General features: G+C 37.8%; 1 protein-coding gene across 1 annotated transcript in view; it reads right to left on the bottom strand.

Moving 5' to 3' along the window:
* The window catches only part of LOC145256251 (tectonin beta-propeller repeat-containing protein 2-like), a 168058-nt gene extending 154907 nt beyond the window's left edge, over nucleotides 1-13151 (bottom strand). Inside the window, exon 1 of the mRNA XM_080114907.1 lies at nucleotides 10954-13151. Coding sequence (XP_079971033.1) covers nucleotides 10954-11511 — 558 coding nt within the window. The 5' untranslated portion in view covers nucleotides 11512-13151. The remainder of the gene's footprint in view (nucleotides 1-10953) is intronic.
* Nucleotides 13152-17700: the final 4549 nt, after the last annotated feature.

Raw genomic sequence — 17700 nt, 5'->3', positions numbered from 1 at the left:
TCTGATCTGGCGACATGCGAGTTGTGGACCGGAGCGTTGTCCTGCAGGAGGAGGGTACCTTTGCTGATCTTGTCCCGCCTCTTGATTTTGATAGCTTCCCTTAATTTCCTCAAAAGTGAAGCATAATAGGCTCCTGTAATTGTGGTACCCTTTGCCAGGAAATCTGTCATCACTACTTCGTCCTGGTCCCAGAAGACTGTGAGCATGATCTTGCCAGTGGAGGGCTTACCCTTCCTTCTTTGGAGGTGGTGAGTCCAAGTGCTTCCACTGCATTGACTGCGCTTTGGTCTCTGGATCATAGTAAGGGACCCAGATTTCATCCTGTGTAATCAGTCTTTTGAAAAACTTTTACTCATCTTCTTGGCACATCTCCAAATTCATCCTTGAGCACTCGACACATTCTCACTTCTGGAATGATGTGAGCAACCTGGGAATCCATTTGGCAGACACCTTATGCATATGCAAATGGTCACTAATGATAGTTTTCACAGACCCTGTATTAATCTTGACATCTTGGGCTATTTGGCGAATAGTAATGCGCTGATCTTCCAAAATGGCAGCCTCAACTTGACGGACAGATGTCTCATCAATGGCAGAAGGGGAGGGGGCGGCCAGGTCTGGGAGCTGTTTCCACAGACTTCCGACTATGTTTGAATTCACAATGCCAGCATTTTACAAGGTTATATGATGGGGCATTATCACCATAAGTTTCTTTCATTTCATCAAAAGTCTCCTGTGGTGTGCGTCCTTTCAAATACAAAAACTGGATCACTGCTCGACATTCAACAGGCTCCATTTCATCACACCCGACTCGGTTCAAACACTTGTAAAACAGAAACCACAATTAATGCTCAACTGTAATTTGCCACATAACCCATAGAGATATACATCATTGCACATGCAAAATTTCAACTAGATCAGATAACTGGAGGTGGGTCAGGGGCATTACTTATTGCACACCCCTCGTAATAATTCTTTAGAGAATGGAGTTTACCATTGTGTATATCAGGTAAACACTACATCCCTTTGATTTCATTAATATATATATACTGGTATTCATATTAGACTAGCGGGGGGGTACCTGGCGTTGCCCGGGTGTTTGGAGGTGTGTGTGGTTTTGGGTAAATCAAAACTCCGGGGGGGGGGGTAAAAATAAAAAAAGTTTTGGTAGGTGAGTATGAGGATCGAACCCGAACCCGAACCCTTGAGGCGAAGTTGGAAATTAAAGTGTGAAAAATAAACGTGCGAGGTTAACCCCACTGGGCCACCGCGAGATACTAACGGAAACACGTTTGAATTTATTTAATTACTTAGATTTGGCAGGTGCACATTTTAATGACTTAATGAGGTCACCTTTGATTGCGGGATAGTATTTCATTTACTGCAGGAACGCTTCCCCCACCCCCCAAGATGTTGGTGGGGTCCAAATTGAATAGCAATTGTTTGATATAAGAAAAATATTTCCACGGTGATCAAAGCTGATTACTTTCGGACATTTCCGGTGATAGCCGGAAAATACCGCCAGAATTAGTGTCGCTTTTATTATAGGAAAAAACCTAATCCACATGCGGCGAGCGACAAATGTTGAATATTTATCTTCCCGAAGTCGAGCAAATTAAATAGACAGGCGAGCTCCGTTGTTAACTCGGAGATATTATGATATCTATGTGATATAAAAAGTTTTAAGTTGCGAGGCGACTGACCACTTCTCTGATAAAAGCCTTTCTTGGACATACATAAAAAGCGAACATACATACACACATTTTCGCTTTTATATATATATAGATTGAAGTTTACCATTGCTTATATCAGGTAAACATTGCATCTCCTTTGATGTCATCAATATATATATATATATACACATATAAAAATGAACAAGTTTTCACTTTTTAGATTTTTTTTTTTTTTTCTGCAATGTTGCATTTTCCGGCACCACATGAAGAATTGGTCAGTGGTTGCTCTTGGCTAATGATATATCAGACTGACTGGCTCCAAAAGCAAGTCATCTGGTTTCAATCAAAAACAATTTTAAGTCATTCATAACAACAAAACATTGAACAACTATAACTTCTTTCTACTCTTTATTACTTACTATTTGTATCAGCCAGGTGTCTGGGAAATGAGCTTACTTTTATTTTGGTTTCCGTATTTTAATTTAGTTTTTTTTTGTTCGTTTTTGCTACCGATCTCTCTTTTGTTCTTTTGTTTTTTTGTTTGTTTTGTTTTTGTTAATGTTGTTTTAATCTATTATAATGTCTAGACAGGACTCACAATGGTAAGACAAATACCTGTTAATACATTGTTAATGACCGGCAGAGCGTTCTTTTTTTTTATCTTTCTTTTTACACTATTTTTCCCATTAGGGAGAGAAACTACCTAAGATCCACCGATAGCCTCGAGCCCCTGGAGGGGCATAGGCCATAGGGGTTCTTTTTTCGGAGCAAGAGTGCTGGCCCCTACATCCAACCTTCCCAGAAGGTACATACAGCGCTAAGCTTTCCCAAACGGTCACCCTTCTGGTACTGGCCAGGCTCAACGTTGCTTAACTTTGGTGATTTGGCGAGAACCGGTGTGACAATGTGATTGTACCGTACAAAACTACCCAAGACACATTCACAAAGTTGGTAGATTCTTTTTCAGCACAGATTATCTTTTATCCATGTTGTCCGTAGTGATCCAGGAGATGGGCTGGTAGTGGCTAATATTGCCAATATTTTGAGTTTCATTGCAGATCAGTATCAAACATTAATTCTAAAAAGAACCTTTCCCCTGGAGGTCAGCAATAACATACACAGCAACCAGGATACTTGGACATGGCTATTATACAGATTGCCATAATGGAGTTTGCAAATACCTTTGTGGGAAGATATATAAGAAGCTAAAAGTTGAGTGAAGTAAGAAACCCTGGGAACATATACCCGAGCGAACAGTTGAGAATGACAACTACACCATTCACTATGACTACGTAATCCCTACTGGTAATTATCTAGAAAATGCAGCTGTTAAACCAGGTATAGTGATTTGGGACAGAGCGAATAAAAAAGGCGATCATAATAAAGGTAAGTGTACCCAATGATGCAGGGCTTAACAGAGCTGAGAAGGAAGAGCTAACAAAATATCAAGGACTTATATAAGATATGAAACGAAATTGGAAACTAAGCGGTTTCAATTATACCAATCGGTACTCATGCACTTATTGATCTGTGCTGAAATAACGTTATTATTTAAAAAGCCATTCTTAACATGGGGAGGGGAGAGTGTTTTGTATCTATTCTGTACTTTAACCTTACAACTGGATAAAATTTGGCCTTTTGGCCAAGATCAAAGTGTAGTATCTGTTCTTCAGATGCGGCACTTCCATTTCTCGGTGGAGGAGAAATCCTTCACGACTGAGACAATTTTTATTTTTGTACCTTTTCTCCACGTTAAAAAATGACCCTGGTGTCTAACTCTGCCCCGTGGGGAGGCATTGTAAATAGGTACAATTGAATAAAAAAAAAACAAAAAAAACATATCACAAAACTTTAATTAAACTTGAAAATATGATTTAAAAAAAAATAGCGTGGATCAGTAAGTGCATTAGCACCTACCAATCATAATAGGAGCAACTGAACTTATGAAAAAGAATTTTAAAAAGTACTTAGCAAGTATACCCAGTGAAGCAAGCGCAAGTGAGATACAAACGGTTGCACTAGTATCCTAAAGAGATCTCTTGATTGAATTCAATAAAATTGGGGTAAATGTCAGACATCTGGTTGGATGTCCCACCTCCTAGAAGAAAAAGATGAAAAAAAAAAAAAAAAAAAAAATTGGCTACACTGAATCTCAACACCCTTTCCTCGGCAAATTTTGGAATTAAGTTGGCACTGTTTAAGCTAAATCTATGGTTCTTTACTTGACTAGTCTGAATGAGTGAGGTACAAGATCATCAAACCAAGGGATTTATCTTCAGAGAGATCTCTTGTTCCTATGTGTGGATGAAACAGTAATCGATGCGACATGTTTCATTTCCTCTGGAGATCATCAAGTACTAACCCAACACTTTAATTAATGTCTTCTTAGCATATGGAAATCCTGAAAGAAAAGGAATCTCCTTGCTTGGGAAATGCACCCTGTCTGTGATAATGTTGTTTGTAGAAATCCAGGAGATAGACTGGTAGTAGCCAATATTGCCAAGAATTATCGTTATTTCCATGGCAGGTGCTCGTCTGAACTCCAATCTCTGGTCCCCCCTCGCCAATCTTTCACGAAAAACACCAGTCTAGCTGAATACACTGTGAAAAATTTCCCCCACTCTATATCTGTGCCTAAACCAAAACACGGATTCCATGAACAAAGCTTCTTTCTTAGAACTGCACGCCTGTGGAACTCTGTTCCGTCTGTCTGCTTCCCACCGGACTACAACTTGGATGTGTTCAAGTCCAATGTTAACAAATTCCTAATGAACCGCCCCCTTAAGTAAACACTTCATCAAATCTCCACACTAATGTAATGTACTTGCAATAACCCTTATCCCTGAGTGGCTTCCCGGCCTTGATAAGTGGTGATCACTGTGTAAAAAAAAAAAAAAAAAAAAAAAAAAAAAAAAAAAAATGGAGTTTTATTGCAGCTCGTGCTAAACACTGTTTGAGAAAGAAGATGTCCTCTTTTTTCAAAGTTTGAAGCCATTTATCCTAGTTTCAAAGCACAGCATCATGGATGTAAAGTGCATAGCTTTAATGGGAGACTGCGGCAGTCAATGTTGTCTGTAGTGATCCAGAAAACAAATTGGTAGTGACCAATACTGTCATATAAGATTTTCAGTTTGGTTCAGCGCCCAACACTGCACAAAAGAGAGGATCTCCCTTTTTTCAAAGTTTGAAGCCAGTCATCACAGATCCAAAGTGCATAGGTTTCATGGGAGATTGGAATACCATCTCTTTTACCATGATAGGCAAGGTAAGCGGCACTAATGAGCCAGAAAAGTGTAAGAGTAGTCTTTCTCGCCTGATGGCTCGATATGATCTTGCTAACAGATTTTGTATTCATCACCCGAGGTAAGAAATGTGGACATGGACCACTAGCGTGCCTTTCTACTCAAATACTAATTTGGAACGGATGCTAATTAGAAGCGGCAACATTGCACTCTACATTCCACTACTTAAGTCTATCTAAGCACAAATTACCTGTAGTCCAATTGAACTTAAAGATATAAGCCTAAGCTATCAGGATGTTGGAGATATACGACTTCCAAGAAAAAGCTAGTAACCTTCATCCAATACGGTCAGGGAAGCAAGAAATAGGGAAAGAATTCCAAAATCTACCAGTTCAAGGGAAGAAACAATTAGAATAGAATGCTTTCCCGACATCTAGACTTAAACAGTGAAGGGGTGGGATTTTGCTGCTTGTCAGCTTAGTCAAAGCGAAACAAATGCAAGGAGTTCATCAGAGCACATTTCATTAGAGTACTTGTAAAACAAAACACAGGGATGCAACATTGCAGGGATTGGACAAAGGTTGGAGCTTGGTTAGATTGGAGATTCTTTTTTGGACTGTCTAAGAATGGAAAAACTATTAGTAAATGCACAAACATAGATGTGGCAACAATACTCCATCCATGGATAAATGGTGGTTTTAAAGAGATGCAGGGATACTGTTATGTGTGAGTAGTTTCCTAGCACGGTAGGGAGAGCCCAGCTTCTTTGCAGAAACCTTGTCAATGTCTTCTATGTCTTTCTTCCAATTCATGTTGCCTGTGTGAGGAGTTTGAATGAGGAGTTTTCAGGTAGAATATTATTTGTCATGACAATCGGTGGTTTAGAAGGTTTCTTGTAATTGTTAAAGGAAAGAGATTTAGTTTTATTAGCTTGGTACGCCCTAAAACGGAGTACTGCTGCCACATCTGGGCAGGAGCTGCTCAGTGCAGCCTATCCAGCCTTGATAGAGTTCAAAACCGGCTTCGAAACCTAGTAGGTGATGTCCTTTTCTCTTCTCTGCAACCTCTTTCTGACAGAAGAGATGTTGCAAGCCTGTCTCTGCTCTATTACTGTTTTTATGGCAAGTGCTTAACTTAATTCCAATCTACGCTCTTCCCCCCCCCCCCCTGGCAAACTTTCACAAGAAACACCCGACTAGCTACAACCATTATATATGATTTCTCCCACTTTATCTATCTATCCCCAACCTAAATGCAGATTCCATGAACAAAGCTTCTTTTCTAGAACTGCCTACTTTTTTTTTTTTTACATGAAGGTCACCACTTATCAAGGCCCAGAAGCCACTCGGGGATAAATGTTATTTTGTGTACAGTAATCAATGGGATAGTGTTGCAGTATTCATTAGTATTGGAGATTTGATAAAGTGTCATTACTTAGGGGGAGGGGCGGTTCATCAGGAATTTGTTTATGTTGGACTTGAAGACATCCATGTTGAAGTCAGGAGGGAAACAGGCAAGCGAGTTCCACAGGCGTGCAATTCTAAGAAAGAAACTTTGTTCATGGAATCTACGTTTTGATTTAGGCACAGATAAAGAGTAGGGAAAATTTTTGACAGTGGTTTCAGCTAGACGCCGTTTATCGTGAAAGAAATATTGTTCCATTGGCCTGCTTCCCAGTTAAATACAACATAGTAACCTTCAAATCCAATGTAAACAAGCAAGTTCTTGTTGAGGCGTCCCCATAAATATTCGAATTCTACTCAATTTACAACATTAGCGTTGTGCGTTTAAAACGTTAAAATGAAATTTGTTTCAGTTACTTTACTTTCGTGGGCGAGCGGTAACTTATCAAGTTTTTTGCCACAACGTACCGGGTTCGATCCTACCTACCTACTAAAATTTTTTTTATTTTACTTTCTCTTTTTACATCATGTTCGTTGTTTCCCCCCACCCCCGATTTTTTAAAAGTTTAATATAGGGTTTGGATGTACCCCACCCACCCCAAAAAAAAAACACACACACCTACAAACACCCGGGCAACACCGGGTACCCCCGCTAGTTATATATAAAAAATAATTTTATAAAATAAACAGTAGATTCTCTACAGTGCAATGTATACTACAATGTATTGTGGACTACGTCACTGCGAGGAGGAATATGAAGTTTCTTTGTCGTACACCACAATGGGTCCCCAACTAGAGCAAGCAATCGATTTGATTGAAAAATGGGCGCGTTCACCGATTTCAATGACAATAAAAATATTGCATACGGCATCATCATCACGTTGACAAACCGGTTCCCACTGGATCACCAAAGTTAAGCAACGTTGAATCTGATCAGTACTAAATGGGTGACCATTTGCGACTTTCAGGTGCTGTATGTGCTCTCCACTTATCTCGGCATTGTTTGCAGTCGTCCTGGTCTTCTCCTTGCCACTTAACTCAAACAGTGCCGATTCAGGAGAGGTGTGGTTGAGATTGAGCAACCCTTGCCTCACAATTACATGCACTACTGCCCCTAAGAGGTGTCCTTTGTCTTTCAAGACTGAGCGGAAGCATGGAGGGCAAAAATATGGGAGTGTGAAACATTTGTTGATATCACCCAATCCCGGGCAACGTCGGGTCTCCTTGCTAGTACATATATATATGGAGAGATGAAAACTGAACAAATCATTAACTTTATAATTTTGGTTTGTTGCTTTTTCATCTCTCCATCACATTGGAATATAGTTCCATAATTTTCATTTTATATATATTTGTGGCCTGGTCAGGCCACAGGGGAGACAACCGAGGCAGCAAAACTGAAGCTGGCCTGCAAGACATTATATATCGTTACTGTAGAGAAATTCGACAATTGAAATACTGAATTTCAAATGACACTAATGGTATTTACTGAATTTTCATGTCTCAGTAATAAAACTGTCCAAAAATTAAGTTAAACGATTAAGTGGTTTATTTTGCTGTACAGATTCGAAAAAGTTGCCAAACACAAATATATAACAAATAAATGTTATCAGGATAAGTTATTTTTCTACCTGACTGGATAAGTTTTCAGTGTTTTTATTTTATGTAAAATGTTTAATTGGTCCAAAAAACATGCAGTGTTTAAATGGCGGCGAGCTCGCTAGTGAAATACGTTAAGTTTGGGAAAATGAGCCCAAACTAAAAGATTATACAAAATACTGTCAGAAACTTACCGAATATATGTCAGTCAATGTCACAGTAAGGAATAAATTTACAAGAACAAAATTTTGGGTAAATTTATACAAACACCGTGACAGCGAATTAACCCTAACCCTAAACCCTAACCCTAACGCTGTCACGGTGTTTGTATAATAATACCAAATTTTGGCATCAGGCAAATTATAAAATATTTCCCGTACTTTGCAGTGATTAACCCGTGACTACACAAGATTCTCAGTTTAATTTCGGACTATTGTTCTCATCTTACGATTCGATTCGGACGACTAATGTTATTGCTCACGTTTTCATTCGGACAACTGTTCTTATCTTGCGTGTTTTCGGACGATTTCTCATTTTTCGGACTACTATTCCCAGCTTACGTGTTTTCCACACGTTTAAATTTGGACGACTAGCTGAGAATAGTTAGTCTGCTTTTAAACGAAAAAAAAGTTAACAAAGGCCAAAATGAAAAAGGGATTAAAAAAGAATAGAAATTCTGTAAAATAAGTGAAAAAAAGAAAATTAAAATATCTAGGTTTTTTATGCCAAGTTCAAGATAATCTCGTCAAATTTTTACTAACTTATAAAGCGGTGAGTAGTGGAGTTTGGAGTGGACTAGTGGAGTTATCTCCTTTGGTGCCCCCCTCTTCGTCCGCGAAATAGGTAAGATGGCGGGATACGATCGATCTCATTAAAATTTGATTTTCCTTTCTAAAAAAAAAAAAAAGGTGCTAATGCACTTACTGATCCGCGCTATTTTTTAAAATCGTATTTTCAAGTTTAATTAAAGTTTTATGATGTGTTTTTTTTTATTCAATTATAAGGTTAAAGTACAGAATAGGTACAAAACACCCTCCCCTCTCCATGTTAAGAATAGATTTTTAAATAATAGCGTTATTATTTCAGCACGGATCAATAAATGCATAAGTACAAAAAATAAAAAATAAAACTTAATCAAATTAAGTGGATTTTTGGTATTTTTTTTTACGACGTGCCCCAGCGTATTATAGACACCCCAACCTCCCCATATTAAGAATGGCTTTCAGAATAAAGACCCTCCTCCAGCCTCGAAAGCCGTTCTTAACACGGGGAAGTTGAGGGGGTGTTTATTCCGAAGCCGTTCTTAACATGGGGTGGTTCGGGGGTGTTTATACTACGCTGGGTCAGGTCGTAAAAAAATACCCAAAAAAGTCAATATTTAAATATTTGTAGGAGGTGCTTATTTTCTAATGCAACAGGCTAAATTTCGCGAATTTAGACTTTTTTTTACAGTAGTTTAGCATTTTTTTTTTAAATTTAGCTTTTAAAAAATCTTAAAAAAGACTAAACTACTTTAAAAAGGCTAAATTCGCGAAAGTTGGCATGAAAACATGAAGTTGTTTCTAAAATAAGTACTGAGCACCTCTACAAATATTTAAATATTGACTTTTTAAGCATTTATTTATTAATTTTTTTTTTGATAATCTGGTAGACTAGTGTCCATTTGATAATAATCTGCCCCCCCCCCCAATAAATAAACAAAAAAATAGAGAGTGGGGGCAAGATTCTTCAGGTGTATACCTACATAGTTGTTTTTTTTTAAATTTTTTTTGTCGGTATTTATGCACTTAAGTTACCGTGCTATATATATATATATATTTCTTAATAGTATTTTCAAGTTAAATTCAAGTTTTGGGTTTGTATTACTGTACACATAGATTCGAAAAAGTTGTCAAAAAACAAATATAGAACAAATAAATGTTATCAAAGGCAAGATAAGTTACTTTTCTACCTAACTGGATATATTTTTTGTGTTTTTATTCAGTGTAACATGTTTATTCAGCTTGAAAAACATGCAGTGTTTACCGATGTATTGGAAAATTCAAAATGGCAGCCGACGCTCTCTCGGAGAGGGTACGTTTGGGAAAAGGTATTATAAATAATAAACTAGACAAAATACTGTTAGAAATTCGCTCAATATATGTTACCGTGACATAAGTTGACATATATTCGGTTGTTTTCTAACAGTATTTTGTCTAGTTTATTATTTATAATACCTTTTCCCAAACGTACCCTCTCCGAGAGAGAGAGAGTCGGCTGCCATTTTGAATTTTCCAATACATCGGTAAACACTGCATGTTTTTCGAGCTAAATAAACATGTTACACTGAATAAAAACACAAAAAATATATCCAGTTTGGTAGAAAAGTAACTTCTCTTTCCTTTGATAACATTTATTTGTTATATATTTGTTTTTTGACAACTTTTTCGAATCTATTTGTACAGTAATACAAACCCTTCAAATCTATACTATTTAAAAACCACCGAATATATGTCAACTTATGTCACGGTAACATATATTGAGCGAACTTCTAACAGTATGTTGTCTAGTTTATTATTTATAACACCTTTTCCCGAACTTACCCTGTTAAAGAGAGAGTCACGCGCCATTTGGAATTTTCCAATACATCAGTAAACACTGTATGCTTTTCGAGCTGAATAAACATGTTACACTGAATAAAAACACAAAAAATATATCCAGTTTGGTAGAAAAGTAACTTCTCTTTCCTTTGATAACATTTATTTGTTATATATTTGTTTTTTGACAACTTTTTCGAATCTATGTGTACAGTAATACAAACCCCAAGTTTTATATCTTCTTTTTAATTAAATTGTTAGGTGAAAGTACAAAATAATTACAAAACACACTTCTCTCTCCGTGTCAAGAATGGCTTTCTAAATAACATTATTTCAGCACGGTAACATAAGTGCATAAGTACCATTTTTTTTATTCTCGCAATAAACTCACGACGTGGATTCAGTGACTTTACCAAGAAATGTTAGCATTCGATGTATATACACTGTACAAATTACTTACATCACATCGTAATCTATCCAAACATCGTTTCTTCCGGTTGTACAAGAAGACAAGTCCGACGTTCGTGCCCAGGGCGAGGTAGTCTCCACTGGCAGCGATGCAGGTCAACTGTAACTCACATTCGGTAAACATCCCCTTTTGTGCTTTGGTGGGGATTAAACCGAGAAGGGTCGTCAGGGGCTCGTGTTCCTTAAGGACCGGGTTTTGGTGGAGGAGGCCGTCCGCGACCGACATGTTTGTGGTGGTCCGAGTGAGGACGGACAGGGGTCGAGGCCCGTGTCGTCGGTGACCCGGGGAGGACGAAGCTGATCTCGAACGTGATCGAGTCTCGGGTAGCAAAGGGGGCAGTTGGGAGTCACCCTGTTGGTCCTCTTCAGTACTACTAGCCACCCTGACGCTCGCTTCCCATGTCGAAGTGGTCACTACGGATGTGGTTGCTACGTTGGATCGGGATCCCATGTCTTGTTTCGGGGTCGAGGTTTTCGTCGAAGAGACGTACTTTTTCGGATAGTGAGAGCCTTTGTCCACCGTATCTCTTTGGTCGCTGGGGGTCGACATGTTCCGGTTAGAGTGGCCAACACGAAAACTGATATGTTTTAACCAGAGTCGTTTTTTTTGTGATAGTAGCTATCTTGATTAATGGAAAAGATAAAATTTTGTTTGTTTTTTATATGGGTGTAATGTTTTGTTTTTTTCATGTATTGTCTGTCGGGTGATAATGTTTGCTTTGTTTTTGTTTTTACTTGGAGGTGGGTATGTAGAAGTAAAAAAAAAACAAACAAACAAAAAATAATCTTAGAAAAATTCTTAGGGAAGGGGGAGACTAAAGGTAAAAAAAAAAAACTATGCAAATTTTACGCAAAAAGCATAAAAAGTAGCTGACAAATTTATAGGAATAAGATGTCCGTTTTTAAAAGTATTTTCTTTCTCAAAATGTGACGGAAATATAAAAAAAAAATTATTGTAAATTTCTTGTTTAAAATTGGTTATTTTAAACAAACAAATTAGGGTCTTGTTTTATTTTTATTTTAAATCATGTAGTCTAGAGATACAATAAACACATTTTCTTTCTCCATTCTTTATATACTAAAAATTAATTCAACAGTAAACGGCTGTTGCGAGAACTAAAAATGATTTCACGCAATGCTGGAAAGAAATGGAAATGTGGGGAGACTTGCTGTCATTCAGACTCCAGGGAACACCACCTGTTTTTTTTTGTTTTTTTTTGTTTGTTTTTCCCTCGCAATAAACGATCGCTAGTAATGTGTGTGTGAAAAATCCTTGTGGGTAAAAAGTAATAAGCCTCCTTTATCCGGCCTTCAGATCAAAGTGTAGTATCCGTTCTGTCATCAGTCCAAGAAATCACCAAAGTGGCTTGTGTTTTGTTTGTTTTGGTTTTGTTTGCGGTAGAGAGCACAGGAGCCACAGGACATCTGCTATTTTTTTTTTTTTTTTTTAGGGACCTGGATTTTCCAGATTAATTATATCTAGCTTTGTCCCTCATAATGTGTATGTTGAGGGGGGGGGGGGCAATTTAAATGGGAATATGTCGCCTTTCTTCTCCTGCTATAATAGCAGCAGTTGGAACACAAGAATGCGGCAGATTGTGGATCCGATACTGACGGCTGGACATGGAGACGCGGAAAATAATATATCCCCAAGTGAAACTTGCGCGCATTTCCAAAAAAGAATTCAATTACAGCAAAATTTAGACACGGGACTTCCTCAATAAAAGCGAAACCAAAATGGGTAATCGATTCCAGATATTCCACTTCCGGGTGTACGTAAATAATATCAGCTAATAATAATAATAATAATGGGATTATTTTTAACAAACAACCGTCATTATCATTATGACTATTATTATTATTATCCCCGGTTTGTTGTTGAGCTGCTATGAGAAGTGAAAGAAGCTAAAGATGTGTTCTTCTTGACTTCCTTTTTTTCCATCAAAAAAGAAAAAGGGAAATAAATAACGCGAGAATAAACGACTCTGATAGAAAGGCGCTGTCCTTCGTTAAGGGTTAAACGAACGCCTTTTCGTCGGAGCAATCCTTTTTTTTTTTACTGGGTCGTCACATCCTTGGAGATGTTAGCAACTCGACGACCACTATACAAAAAAGTAAACAACTAAAGCAAAAAGAGAGGCTGCGAGTGAGGCAGTCTTATTATTACTAATATTACCTCTCGCCATTTATTCTGTTCCTTAGAGAAAGGAGAGCGTTATCCAAGGGAGTTAACTCTATTGACTTTCTTTCTTAGTCCCTGATTTCTGATAGCGCTACTACTGCAGTATAGCATCGAGAATACCTATGTTAAACTAATACAACGAGAATACCTCTGTTAAATCGTGGCCTTGTCTTTTAAGACGGTCTTGGTTAAACTCATACAACGACCAAACTCAGTTCTCGAATTATGTTTGTCCCTATTTGCACACCTGCCCACGAGGACAAAGCGAGACGCAAGGTCGGTTTTTAATGTGAGGAAAATCCAAATGCCTAAAAGGGGGCATTCTGAATTGGAACAAAATTAAAATTGCCCACAGCGAGAAGGATTGGTGAACCTAAGGAATCGTGCCCCCATCTGCTTTTTTTTTTTTTTTTTTTGTCTTAAAAAATTTTTTTTAGCGAATTATTATCGAATGGACATTAATCTACCAGATTATCAAAAAAATATCAAAAACGTCAATATTTGAATATTTATAAAAGGTGCTCAGTTTCTAATGCAACCTTCTAGTAAATCGATCACCCATTTTAGAACCACGCGATATTTTAAGGCCAAATTTCGCGCATTTAGCTCTTTTTTAAAATAAGTTTAGCTACTTTTTGAATTTGCTTTTGAAAATGATCTTAAAATAAGACTAAACTGCTTTTAAAAACGTTGATTGTCCAAAAATAGATCGGTTTACTGGAACTGGATTTACTGCATTAGACATTGAGCACCCTCCACAAATATTTGAATATTGACCTTTTGTTTCATTTCATTTTTAAATAATCTGGTAGACTAGTGTCCATTCGATTATAATCTGCTGAAAAAGTTGAAGAAAAGATTTAAATAAAAATATAGGCAGGTGGGGACAAGGTTCTTCAGGTCCGCCTTTTTTTTTTTTTTTTTTTTTTAAATATATGCAGATTAAACATAAGGCCACCAAAAGTGTTGAAAATGGGGGAGGGATTGTTAGTCATTTCTACCTGAACTAGACGCATTTGTCCAAGCAAAGTTCCCTTCTATTCTTTCATCATTTGCCCAACACTTTCATTTCAGCAGTCACCAGAATACCACATTTACTCTATGTACTACCTTACTTAAAGTATCCCCAATGGTTTAAAATCAATTTTAGGGTATTTAGCAGAGGAGCCAACAAGTGTAAAAAAAAAACAAAAAAAAAAACTAATATATTAACAAATACATGTTATCAAAGGCAAGATAAGTTACTCTTTTATTTACCTGGATAAAATTTGCGTGTTTTAACGTATTTTACAGCTTCTATTCGGTTTGCAAAACCAGCAATGTCGAGTTGGTAAGTTAAACCGGCAATTATCATGGCGGACAGGAGCACAGCGTCTTCAGAGCGTCAATAAAATAAACAAAATACAGATAGAAATCTACCCAATAAATTGCTTTCTATCAGTATTTTGATTTATGCTATGTTAAGGTGCAGCAAACTAAGTATTATGGTATCCACTCGATGCACAGTTAGGGATTAATAGGGATTAGTATTTCATGCAAAAATGTGCACAAATTTAACCATATTCAATCCTGAATTTGGCATAAAGCACTAACTCTGAGTCAACGGGCCATAACTTTTTCCCATTTTTAATGGGCTATAAAGTCTAGTTATTCATATTAGTATTGGAGAAAGATGGAAAAAAGAAAGAATGGTATTTTTTACTCTTACTAACAGAACAAAGAAGGCATAAAAAAAATATGCAACAAATAAATGTTACCAAAGGCAAGATAAGTTACTTTTCTACCTACCTGGATAAGTTCATTTGTGTTTTAACTTATTTTAAATCGTTTTAGTGTTTGAAACAAACCTATTTTGTTTTGAAGCATCGATAATGTAAACACGATTTTAGTTGCGCATTTTCGTATGCTGTAAAAATTTAAAAAAAATATTAGCAGTTTATTTGACGCTTCTTCTTTAAAATGATAAAAAAAAAAGTTATGATAATATATTAAATTAAATTAGAGTTACATCGTGCTACATGTAGGGGGGTTAAACCTGTGGCGTGCATTGGAGGTACTTATAGATCACCAATGTTAAGCACTGTTAAGTCAGTACTAGATGGGTGACAATTTGGGGATACCAGGTGCTGTATGTAGGAGAATTACGCCACCTCGTTGCAAAATCCTAACGCAGTCTTCTCCCCTAACAGCAACTGAGAACCACTTACTCCCATGAAACTTTCTCCTTTGGAGGAAACCAGTTAAACCCACCTTTATAGTATTTTTATTACTTTTAAAATCAACCCAAACGTTGTGTGTAACACCTCTGTCAGGCTATGATTCTGCATAGTCCTAGGAGGTCCAACCTCCCAGGCTTTACTTTCTTTAAAATGGACCCAACATGTTGTATGTAGAGATTTGCAAAGAAAAGAAAACTTTTTTTTATTTATTTCGTCCAGTTTCACACAATTCGTTTACAACCTGAATCCGTCAGTTTTTAGCCTTTTCAAATTTTTGGAGTTCAGGTCCTTTTTTTTATTTTTTTAAAAATTTTTTTATTAAATTTTCACCCCAAACAAGGCATATTGCCACTTTGATGTAGGGGGATGCTACCAGGGACATCAGCTACAGGGGTACTATGTAAGGAGTTGGGTAGCAAGATGTCTGTTCACGTTACACTTGAACTTCTGCATGTCAGTACAGTTAGGGAAGCAGGGACTCGGAAGAGAATTCCAAAGTCTAGCGGTCCTGGGGAAGAAACTACTGGAGTAGAAAGCTCTATTACATCTAGGGATCTCTACTGTGTAGGGGTGGGATTTAGATGCTTGTCAGGTTTGTCGAGGGTATTTATGTCGAGGGGGGTACAAATGCTTGCAGTTCGTCAGAGCATTCAACATTAAAATACTTGTAGAACAGGCAGAGAGATGCAACATTTCGTCGATGAGACAGAGGCTGAAGCTAAGATGACAGTTCAGGCCCTATCAGGTTGGCGACTCTCTTTTGAACCTTGTCTAGGAGCGAGAGACTAGTAGCAGATGCACCAGCCCAAATATGACAACAATACTCCATACATGGGCGAATAGTGGCCTTATAGACGTACAGGATACTTTCGGGTGTTAGTAGCTTTCTAGCACAGTAGAGAGAGCCTACCTTCTTTGCAGCGGTCCTGGCAATGCTCTCAATGTAACTGTTCCAACTCATGTTTTTTTTTTTTTTTTTTTTTTTTTTTTTTTACACAGTGATCACCACTTATCAAGGCCCGGAAGCCACTCAGAGATAAGGGTTATTGCAAGTACATTACGTTAATGTGAAGATTTGATGAAGTGTTTACTTAAGGGGGCGGTTCATTAGGAATTTGTTAACGTTGGACTTGAACACATCCAAGTTGTAGTCCGGTGGGAAGCAGGCAGACGGAACAGAGTTCCACAGGCGTGCAGTTCTAAGAAAGAAGCTTTGTTCATGGAATCCGCGTTTTGATTTAGGCACAGATATAGAGTGGGGGGAATTTTTCACAGTGGATTCAGCTAGACGGGTGTTTTTCGTGAAAGATTCGCGAGGGGGGACCAGAGATTGGAGTTCAGACGACCACCTGCCATGGAAATAACGATGTTTCCTGTAAACGTTAGGCTGAGGAGTTTAAAAGAAGTACTTTTCGCTGTTGTGTTGCCATAATTCTTCTCTAAGACCAACAGGTTGGCCGGCTTGCTTTCCAAGGGGTTGGAGGAGGAGAAATTGCATACTTATCGAGCATACCTTTCGAATCATCATCCACTTTTTTCCCCTTTTCCTTTCCTTCTCAATTTTCCATCAATCATGATGTATATATATACCCAGCCAGCCTGAATGATCGGCCCATCATCGGCCCATTACAGTGTTTGTCGGCTGATCGTCGGTTATGTAATGGGCCGATGATGGGCCGATCATTCAGGCTGGCTGGGTATGTACATTTCATTCTGTGATGTCATGCTCACGCTTAAAATGCTAACACGACATTTACTCAGTACATGAGTCATTAATATGCGTACACATTTAAATGACGGAGCCCGCAACTATATTACATCTTGGGTGAGTGCTACTGTTGTCTGGTAACGTATTCCAGACTAATCGTCAAGTTAGAGGGGACCAGAATTCTTCAGATATTTTGAACTTGGTGCCCAGTTCTGTTATCACAGTCTATCACCTTGTCACGAGCATCGTGTCGTATGAATCCAAACATTCTATTGTTGCCATTGGTTTTCCCCGATATTTTTCTAGTCAGAATTCTTTTTAGAAAGACTCTGGGTACTTATCAGAGGAACCACGAGAAGATTGTTAATAAGTGAAAGTGATTTTTGTGGGTTATGAATTGGATTGGAACTTGGAACACTTAGGTCATCAGTTCGTGTCGTTAAGCACTTGACCACAGTCACTTCATAATCCCCTAGTTGATTTGAAGAACCTTTGCTATATCCCTACACAACATTTATTTAAACTGAATTGCTGAGGATACATGGGGACACTTTTCTGTTACAATATTTTTTTTTATATCATTAGAGGGTGGATATTTGATTGCTGCCCACCTCAGCAATGTGTGACACA

The sequence above is a fragment of the Euprymna scolopes genome, chromosome 32 (assembly GCF_053919585.1).
Source record: "Euprymna scolopes isolate OS-2025 chromosome 32, ASM5391958v1, whole genome shotgun sequence".
In the NCBI taxonomy this organism is placed as follows: Eukaryota; Metazoa; Mollusca; class Cephalopoda; order Sepiida; family Sepiolidae; genus Euprymna; species Euprymna scolopes.
Note: the sequence above shows the minus strand (reverse complement) of the source record. Positions and strands in the feature narration are given on the sequence as shown.